Source organism: Carlito syrichta, unplaced genomic scaffold (genome assembly GCF_000164805.1).
Source record: "Carlito syrichta isolate Samal-C Ts95f unplaced genomic scaffold, Tarsius_syrichta-2.0.1 Scaffold314155, whole genome shotgun sequence".
Classification (NCBI taxonomy): Eukaryota; Metazoa; Chordata; class Mammalia; order Primates; family Tarsiidae; genus Carlito; species Carlito syrichta.
Genome location: NW_007258251.1, coordinates 436784 through 447338, shown reverse-complemented (window position 1 = coordinate 447338; position 10555 = coordinate 436784). Strand labels below are relative to the sequence as shown.

The following is a 10555-nucleotide window of genomic DNA, read 5'->3' as shown; positions in this document are numbered from 1 at the left end:
TTGCATGAAGGCCGTGACCGAGCAGGGCGCCGAGCTGTCCAACGAGGAGCGCAACCTGCTCTCGGTGGCCTACAAGAACGTGGTCGGGGGCCGCCGGTCCGCCTGGAGGGTCATCTCGAGCATCGAGCAGAAAACCGACACCTCCGACAAGAAGTTGCAGCTGATTAAGGACTATCGGGAGAAAGTGGAGTCGGAGCTGAGATTCATCTGCACCACGGTCCTGGTGAGTCCGCGCCGGCCTCGGTGGGGGAACGAGGGGCGGCGGGAGCGGAGGCCTTTTGTGTGACGCCTTCCATTGAGAGTTTCGTCGGCAGGCAGAGAGAAACATGAGCCGGGGCTTGCCTGATTGCCCTCCGATGGAGCGGGTTTGAGAACGCGAGCCCTGGATTCCTTAGTAGGTGACTTCAGTTCTTTTTTCCCCAGACCACCCTGGGTTGCTACCACGCACTATAACTTTGAAGCTCCAAGGAGGTTTGAACAAGACTGCGAATCATTTTTAGGGCTTCTGAACCGGGAGACTGGCTACTGAGATCTGTGAATATATTTAATCAGTTCGTCATCTTCAGGCAGTCCAAAGAGGATGCATGCACCTTTTTGACAGAGACGCTGTAATAGCTTTTCCTCACAGTCCTAGTAATGGAAATTTCCTTCGAAAATCTGAACAGATAGTTCATTTTTCAAGTAAGAGTATCTGTTGAGCTTTTCTGTTAAAAACGAGAGAGAAAGGGAGTTCACTAAATGTGAAAAGGGCACAGCTGTTAGCTGAAGAACAAAATGCCTTAGTAGATTTCAATACGTAATAACATTTCTTTTCATTTCCATACATAGCTACGCTTAAACACCGTGTCATTTCTGGTGTGAAGTAGACAAGGAGAGCTTTCCAGGTTTTGAACTGTCCAGTCTCAGCAAGGGCAACTGTTGGGTGGGGTAGGTCGCTGCTGTGATTCACTCTTATTAGAGAGAACGTTTTTAGCTTTGTCATTGCATGGATATTTTGATCAATAAGATAAGTTTTAAAAAGTTAAATACCAGCGTTATAATCAGGAGTGATTTTTAAGTGTTTTAATGGCGATAAAATAAGAAATAGCTAATATGATTTGCCTTCCTTTAAGTGCCACTTTTACAAGAGACACACCAGATTTTTTATATAGTCCCCATCATGTTTGGATGCATAATCTGGGCTGTCATGAAGATTGGTGATTTTTCAGTAGAGATAGAGGAAACAATTCCTCTTTCCCTTCCCAGCCTTTCTCCTTCATCTCATCAGAATGGTGGGTCAAGGACTATGTTCCCCCTTGTAAAAAAAAACAAAACAAAAAAAAAACTTAAAGTCTACTTGTTTTTCTAATGACAGGTGATCTGAACAAAATCATGACTGATAGAAATAGTTCCTATAGCGGCAAAGAAAGTGCAGAGAGTAGAGAAAACTAAAGTGGAGAAAATTTTGGATTATTTATTGTATGAAATAGAGAGCTTGTTTTATTATTCTGTGTGTTCTTAGCTTCCAGTTCTTGCATGGCATAGAGAAAACGCATAGGAAAGCTTTCTGAACTGAATTGCCTGTATTAAAAAAATATGTCAACTTGAAAGTGACTTCAGCTTATAGTAATGACTGTTGACAACATTACCTATTATCAAGGGAAGACTCCTAAGAGTTCTATATGGTAACAGGGTTTCTGTATATGTATTACTTTGGGTGCACTCTCAGCATATTTCAGTCTCTTTCTGTTCAGTTGTTACTTTGCAATTTTTTAGTTAGCCTGTAGCAACTCAGAATCACTACAAAATTTTTCATGTTCTCTAATAAGTCATATTTGTTTTTATTTGGTGGCTTCACATGTTTTGGTTTTTATGAAGGCATAAGTCCAGGAGAGTATGCTCAATTGATATATGACCTGAGAGAGACCAGGTATATTACAGAACCTTTATTTATTTATTTATTTGAGTTGGAGTCTCACTCTATTGCCCAGAGTGGAGTGCAGTGGCACGCTCCCAGCCACTGCAGCCTCAACCTGCTGGGCTGTGGTGATCCTTCTGCCTCAGCCTTCCAAGTAGCTGGAACTACAGGTGCGCGCTACCACACCCGGGCTAATTTTTTGATTTATTGTAGAGATGAGGTCTCGCCAAGTTGCCCAGGCAGGTCTCGAACCCGTGGGCTCAGGCAGTGCATATTTATTGATTTTTAAGTGGGGTCTAATTCTGCTGCCCAGGCTGGAATGCAATGGCACCCTCACGACCACCACAGCCTAAACCTGCTGGGCTCAGGTGATTCTCCTGCCTCAGCCTTTCAATTAGCTGGAACTACAGGTAGGTGCCCCCACACCCAGCTAATTTTTGGTTTATTGTAGAGATGAGGTCTCGCTGAGTTGCCAAAGCTGGTCTCAAATCAGCCGGCTCAGGCAATCCTCTCACCTCTGCCTCCCAAAGTGCTGAGATTATAGGCACGAGTCATGGCACCTGGCCTTAAAGAACTTCTATATAGATCATTTCAGTAGGAAGAATCCCTGAAATTAGGACATTCTTTTTAAAATATATATACCAAGAAGAAGTAGAAGAATTTTTTTTTTTTTTTTGAGTTGGAGTCTCACTCTGTCGCCCAGACTGGAGTGCAGCCTCGACCTGCTGGGCTCCAGCGATCCTTCCACCTCAGCCTTCCAAGTAGCTGGAACTACAGGCGTGTGCTACCACTCCCGGCTAATTTTTTTTTTTTAAATTTATTGTAGAGATGAGGTCTCGCCAAGTTGCCCAGGCGGGTCTCGAACCTACGGACTCAGGCAATCCACTCACCTCGGCCTCCCAAAGCACGGGATTACAGGCTGAGCCACCGAGCCTAGCGAAGTAGAATTTAACGTGATTAATCTGAGACCCTGAGGCATAAGTAAAATATTAGTAAAATGGCCTTAAGAGACTAATTGTGGGTTAGTGGCCAACCTATAAAAAATATCCTGGGAAGGTGCGTCTTCAAATTGGACATCTGCAAGGCACTGTGCTAAGCAGTGTGGGGAAGAATGAAGCTGAGAACTGTAGATTCTGCCCTTCAGTAACTTATAATACAGAGTGCATATGAGAAATATACAAACATAAATAATACAATAAGATGGTTACGAACAAAATGCTGTGTAGTACAAAGGAAAGCGAAACCTCCGGAAAGGCTTCACAAAGATAGCAGCTTTTGGAGTGAGCATTGAGGGAAGAGAATGAGGGAGTGTCTATTTGAGGCAGAAGGAATTTACAGGATAGGGCTTGTTCAGGGAAGAATGTGTCAGTGTGACGAACAGACTATGTCTAGAGCCACTGCAGGAGAAAAGCCTGGAAAGGAAGGAAGGGACTTTAATTTATAAGAGAAGCTTAGATTAAGGGTGTTTTCCTCATTTGGTTGCCAGTGTGATGACACTGAAGATTTTTTTTTTTTTCGAGTTGGAGTCTCACCCTGTCGCCCAGGCTGGAGTGCTGTGGTACACTCACGGCTACCCCAGCTTCACCCTGCTGGGCTCAGGTGATCCTTCCGCTTCACCCTTCCAAGTAGTTGAAACTACGGGCGCGTGCTACCAAGCCTGGCTAATTTTTAAAAATTTTATTGTAGAGACGAGGTCTTACCAAGTTGTTCGGGCTGGTCTTGAACCTGCGGGCTCAGGCAGTTCACTCGGGTGTGAGCGAAGGGCAAATGAAATCAGAACCCATTGGCGGCTTGGGAACAAAATCCTTTTACAAAGTTGGTGACCGTGGAATAAGAACCAGACATATGTATAGTATTTATACAAGATAACAGCAGAATAGCTTCAGTAGACTGTTTTAGTGAAATACACAAACAATTTCAAAGACTAAAGTCTAGTTATGACTTTTTAAAATTAAAACTACTTAAAATAGTATGTAGAGAAAGTTGAAAGTTGTCTGTGTCATTGTGTAAAAAGTTCAATAACCTTAATTCAGTAAGATCCTTGAGTTAAGTATTTTAAAATTAATCTTGTAATGAAAATGTGTTTCTTATGTTGGTCATTACTTTGGGCTAAAGCTGTTTTGTTATTCTTGATAGTGAATTTTCATGTGATTTTTATTGACATAATGGAAAAGGTATGGGCTCTGAATCTTTCAGCCTCTGTTTCTTCATCAGTAAATTGGTAATGATGGTGCCTGCCTTTATATGCTTATAGTTAGAATAATGGGTAACAGTTGACATTTATTGGGCATTTACTGTCTATGCACTAAGCACTATTTCACTCATTTTGCTTTCCCCTAAGGTAGGTTGATGCTATTTCTTTCTTAAAGTTGAGGGAACCACGAGGTGCAGTGGCTCACGCTTATAATCCCAGCACTTTGGAGGGCCAAGGTGAGAGGTTACCTGAGCTCACAGGTTCAAGGCCAGCTTGGGCAACTTGGTGTGAGACCTCATCTCTACAATAAATCACAAAATTAGCCAGGCATGGTGGCGCGTGCCTATAATTCCAGCTACTTGGAAGGCTGAAGCGGAAGGATCACCTGAGACCAGCAGGTCGAGGCTGCGGTGGCCAGGAGCATGCCACTGCACTCCAGCCTGGGTGACAAAGAGATTGAACACAAAAAAATAATAAAAATAAAGTTGAGGGAACTTTATTTAAGAGGTTAGTGCCATGGTTAAGATCACAAAGCTAGTAAGTGGTAGAGCAAGGATTTGAACCCAAGTAGTGTCACTCCTGCTTAAATGAAATGGAATAGAATAGACCCTAAGTGCATGGTAGCTAACGTAAGACCATAGTGTGAATCTTTTGTTTTGATGAATTTGTGCATTTTAATAAATATGAGACATTAATGTCTGCAACTGAGAAAGGAAAGAAGATAGATCTATGGTGGGCAAAATTCTGAGTCTATAATATTGTAGCCTTCCTTGTATACATGATATTGCAATAAAATTTAAAAGCTGCTTGACTTTTGAGTTTTTTGCCCTTAGATTGTAAGCTTCTTGAAGCTGAGAATTGTTTTTTGGATGTTTTTTTTTTTTTTAAGTGAAGATTGTAAGTGAAAAGTTAGATCAGTGTTTCTCAGCTAGGGTGATTTTACCCACCCCTTATTGCCCCAGGGGACTTTGGCAATATTTGGAGACTTTTTGGTCCTCAGGACTGGGGGGATGGGAGTGGGAAGGGGGTGGTGCTACTGACATCTGAGTGGGTAGAGGCCTGAATACTGATAAACATCATGCAGTGCACAGGTACTGCTCCTCCAAAAGAATGACCCAGTCCCAAATGCTAATGATGCCAAGATTGAAAAACTTTGGGATCATAAGTAAAATAAACTGAATGGAGTTGTACTGAATTCTGTCATGTCCTTTGAGTTCTTATGTGTTGCCATGTTAACTGAATATTTTGTCTAGGCTTGACATTTTTTTCCTTGTCACTATTGTGTGTGTGCTATTTAAGTTCTATAGTTCAACTTACTTAACTTACTTAATGGGTCCTATATATTTTCAAAATGTAATGTTATGGTTGTCTTCAAAGCCCTGAGATTTGCTCTTTTAAAAACTTGGCACAGTCAGGCGCGGTGGCTCAAGCCTGTAATCCCAGCAGCTTGGGAGGCAGAGGTAAGAGGATTGCCTGAGCTCAGGGATTCGAGATCAGCCTGAGCAACATGGTGAGACCTTGTCTCTACAATAAATCAAAAAATTAGCCAGGCGTGGAGGCACATGCCTGTGGTTCCAGCTACCTGGAAAGCTAAGGTGGAAGGATCGTCTGAGTCCAGCAGGTCAAGGCTGTGGTGACAGTGAGCAGTGTGCCACTGCACTCCAGCTTAGTGACAGAGTGAGACTCCAACTCAAAAAAAAAAAAAAGCACAGAGTTAAAAGACTGAAATAATATTAAGATTATTAGGAAGATGCAGTGAAAATTGGCAAATACTCCCTTCATAACTGCCATTAATAGCTTAGCATATCTGGTTCAGACTTTTAACCCAGTGGTGTGTATTTGTTTGGATGTTCAATAATTTTACTAGTGCCCTATTGAACATTTAGGTTATAAACAATTTTTCCCCATTATAAACAATATTGGAAAGAACATCTTCGTTGCATGCTTTATGCTAGAATTGGCTTACATTGCTAAGTTCTTGGAAGTAGAATTTCTAAGTCAGAAGATTGGCTTTTTTTTCCACATAGCCCTCTGAAAAGATATTAGTGTACACTGTCATTAGCAGTGATTGAAAAATGACCATTTCCCATTATACTGTCCCCCACAGACGGATTTTTAAGGAGAACAAAAATCTGATGACTGGAAGGATTGAAATATTGTGTTATTGTTCATTCATATTGAATGTAATGAGAACTGTCTTCCTTCTCATAGTTACCAGAGCTAATTTTTTTTTTTTTTTGAGTTAGAGTCTCACTCTGTCACTCAGACTGGAGTGCAGTGGCCGCTCCCGACCACCGCAGCCTCGACCTGCTGGGCTCCGGCGATCCTTCCGCCTCAGCCTTCCGAGTAGCTGGAACTACAGGTGCGTGCTACCACGCCCGGCCAATTTTTGATTTATTGTAGAGATGAGGTCTCGCCAAGTTGCTCAGGCGGTTCTCGAACCCACGGGCTCAGGCAGTCCACTCACCTCAGCCTCTCAAGACGTGGGATTACAGGCTGAGCCACTGAGCCCGGCTACCAGAGCTAATTTTTTTACTTTTAATAAAATTCACTTATGAAATGATATCATAGCCTGGAATTAGTTAATTCAAAATATCTGACATTTGGAAATCTGCTTGACTGTATTGATAATTATTTATCATTAAGACTAGTTTTTGTATTTAGCACTGATTCTTTCAAATGGATGGCAGAAAATATTTTTGTATTTACACCATTGAGTTTCTGGATCTTAAGGGGGTGGTAGCAAGGTATCATTTAAAAGATGTGAAGAGCCAGGCACAGTGGTTCAGCTTGTAATTCCAGCACTTGGGAGGCAGAGGCAAGAGGATTGCCTGAGTTCAGGGGTTCAAGACCAGACTGGGCAACTTGGCAAGACCTTGTCTCTACAATAAATCAAAAAATTAACCAGACGTGGTGGCTCACGCCTGTAGTTCCAGCTGCTTGAAAGGCTGAGACAGAGGGTGGCTGTGAGCATGCCACTGCACTCCAACCTGGGCAACAAAAAACCTAAAAGATGTGAAGAGAAGAAAAATTATAGTTCATCCACTGCAACTATAATTAAACTAAGGTAAATCAATGTAAATCAATGACGAATATTTCTTGAATATGTCGTGATGAATAACCACCAGATTTGAAAGTATTGTTTGCATATTGAGTATCTGTGATGATATCTAGGACTTCACAATAATTGGGTGATATAAATGGAACAAATGTCTGAATTAATATACGAAGGGAAACCCAGAAAGAAAAGGAATTATCTTTTGGAGGGTGTAGACCTCTTGTAGTACGCTCAGATTTTGTTCTTCCAGATCAAATGATCAACCAAACTTCTTATCTGGAAGTTTTGAGGATGTTGCATCATGATTTGTGGAAGAAATGTCCTGAGTTGTGGCAAACAGATGACTGGTTCTTCCACCATGACAACGCACCTGCCTATACTGCAGAGTTTTCAGTATTTGACTAAAAACGGCTTGGCCCCCAGGCCCCACACTCCTATTCACTCTTTCGCCCCAGTGACTTTGTTGTTTCTCTTGATGAAAAAAGTCCTCAAAGGGAAATGTTTTGCCAGTGTGGAATAAGTGAAACAAAAAATGACAGAAGCACTAAAAGCCATCAAAATTGACAAGTTCACAAACTGTTTTGAGCAGTGGGAGATATCTCAATAGTTGTACTGCATCAGAGAGTACTTCTCAAGGTGACTGAAGCTTAATATGTAAATAATAAATGCATAATTTCAAAATAAATTCCATTTTGGGGGGCTTCTCCTCGTAGTTGCAGCTGTCTTTAATTGGAATTCATTATACTAATCTCTGTCCTCCTGTGTGCATTTAAATTTTTCCACCCCAGAAATCCTGCAACTCTTAGGTATTTATACAAGAGGAATGAATGCATAGGTCCAGAAAAAGACCTGTACATGAGTGTTCATAGCAGCTTTATTCTAAGAGCAGAAAACTGGGAATAATCCATTAATAGGACAATGGATAAACACTGTGCTGTATTCATAAATGTAATACTACTCAGCAATAAAAATAAGTGGATTACTGATGCACAATACAATATGGTTGAATTTCAAAAATGTGCTAAGTGAAAACTTTGTATGAAAAAGTTCTGGCTGGGCACAGTGACTCATGCCTATAATCCCAGCACTTTGAGAAACTGAGGTGAGGATTGCCCGAGCCCATGGGTACAGGACCAGCCTAGGTAACTTGGCAAGACCTCATTTCTACATTAAATCAAAAAGATTAGCTGGGCATGGTGGTGCAAGCCTGTATTTCCAGCTACTTGGAAGGCTGAGGTGGAAGGATCGCCTGAGCCCGGCAGGTTGAGGCTGCGGTGGCCGTGAGCATGCCACTGCACTCCTGGGTGACAGAGTGAGACTCCAACTCAAAAAAAAAAGAAAACAAAAAGTTCACAGTGATTTCCCTTATACAAAATTCTATAACAAAAAAAAACTTGTTTATGGAAAAAAGTCAGGAATATTTTGCCTCTGGAGGGTATAGGCAGGAATGGACTAGGAAGAAGGAGCATGAGGGAACTTTCTTTTTGTAATGTTCTTTATGTTGATATGAATTTTGATTACATTGGTTTATGCATTTGTCAAAACTCAGCCAATGTACACTCAGAATTGAAATTAGTATGATGAATTGTACATAAATTTTGTTTCAAAAGAAAAAACTAGCGATATGCATGTGATGTCTTCAGTTTTTATGAAAACCTCTAGAAATGGGTGGATGTGTGATAAAGCAAGTATGGTGAAAGGTTAATGGTGGGATCTATGTGGTCGGCATAGGTATGTTCATTGTAATTGTTGGTTACCATATGATAGAGGCATGATATTTCTTATTGCTAGGTGAATGTCTTTAATACCTATTGCATGCAAAATAGTGCAACCTGTGTCTTGTCCTTAAGATAAGAGAATGTATAATAGAAAGGTATTGATACCCATTTGGGACCATCACTTTTATTTTTATTTGGTGGTTGAGTGCAAATTCGATTGAGGGAATAATGGCATTGCTTTACATTCAATCTATTGCAATATCAAATTTCTTGTAGCTTCTGGAAAACTCCGCTTAAGAGAGAATGACGGTGGGGAAAAAAGCAAATAACATCTTAAAATTATGAAAATAGCTTAATTTTGTTCTCTTCCCCCAAAAGAGGTAGAGGAGACCTAGAAGTTCTCAGACCACATTTTGAAACTGCTGTTCTAGGGGAATTTTATTACTGTGGTTGGAGGATTGAGCAGTTGATTTTCTGAGTAGTTTTCATATGTGGTGATAATGAAATTTGTAAAAATTTTTCCCTCCTGTCTATTTCTGTGTCCATTTACCACATATTATTCCTAGAAGTATGGATTTAGAGACCAGAAAAATCACAGACATGATAATAAAGAAAAAAATTGATGTTAGAGATTGGGTAGTAAGGATCCCTATTAATTCCTGAAAAGCTAGCTTAAGGATCTGGTATATTGGAATGGCTTTTGCTTCCTTATATTGAGAAGGTTAATATATAAGGTTAATAATCTTTTCACCTGCACGTCTGAATTCCTGACCAGAAAGCAGAGTTGACATGCATGAAATAAGTGAATAGCTGGGCACGGTGGCTCACCCTGTAATCCCAGCACTTTGGGAGGCTGAGGTGAGAGGATTACCTGAGCTCAGGGGTTCGAGACCTAGCTGAGCAACCTCGTCTCTACAATAAATCAAAAAATTAGGCAGGCATGGTGGCACATGCCTGTGGTTCCAACTACTTGGAAGGCTGAGGCCAAAGGATGACCGGAACACAGCAGATCTAGGCTGCAGTGGCTGTGAGCATGCCACTGCACTCCAGCCTAGGGGACAGAGTGAGACTCTGATTCACACACAATAAATAAATAAGTGAATAATGGTTCTTTGGATCTGGGCTGCATTTACGTTTGAAAAATATACAGCTTTTGGAGGCAGTAAGTCAAGTCAGTTAAAGCATTTATCAGTGAAACTTGTTTTTCACACCAGTCTTGAGAATTCATTTACATTTTTGTCTATCCAGATGAGTAGTAATCTGTGATCTCTGTCATCTGGATCTTTTTCCTGTGGTTGGGTTTGGCATGGTGTGGTACTAAATACGTATTCTATAAGATGGCCCTTGTTTGAACATTTTCTCTCCTGTATGTTTGCTGCAGGCTTTAGAGAAATGGAGAAGTGATAGTGCAAGTGGCAAGACCATGATGATAAGGACTTGTGTAAATTTAATATAAATGCCTTTTTACTTAAGGGCAGCCATACATTTTTGTTTGCAAATGGCAGAGTGTTTATAGGAAATAATTAGAAAAGTGTGTGAAAATGCTTTAAAACCATAAGTTATGGTGAGGTACAGATTAGACATTTTATGGTTCAAATAACTTTTTTTTTTTTTTTTTTGAGTTGGAGTCTCTGTCGCCCAGACTGGAGTGCAGTGGCCGCTCCTGGCCACCGCAGCCTCGACCTGCT

General features: G+C 41.0%; 1 protein-coding gene across 1 annotated transcript in view; it reads left to right on the top strand.

Moving 5' to 3' along the window:
* Positions 1-4: 4 nt before the first annotated feature.
* Positions 5-10555, top strand: part of YWHAQ (tyrosine 3-monooxygenase/tryptophan 5-monooxygenase activation protein theta) — a 41859-nt gene continuing 31308 nt past the window's right edge. The window contains exon 1 of the mRNA XM_008071193.1: positions 5-223. Coding sequence (XP_008069384.1) covers positions 5-223 — 219 coding nt within the window. The remainder of the gene's footprint in view (positions 224-10555) is intronic.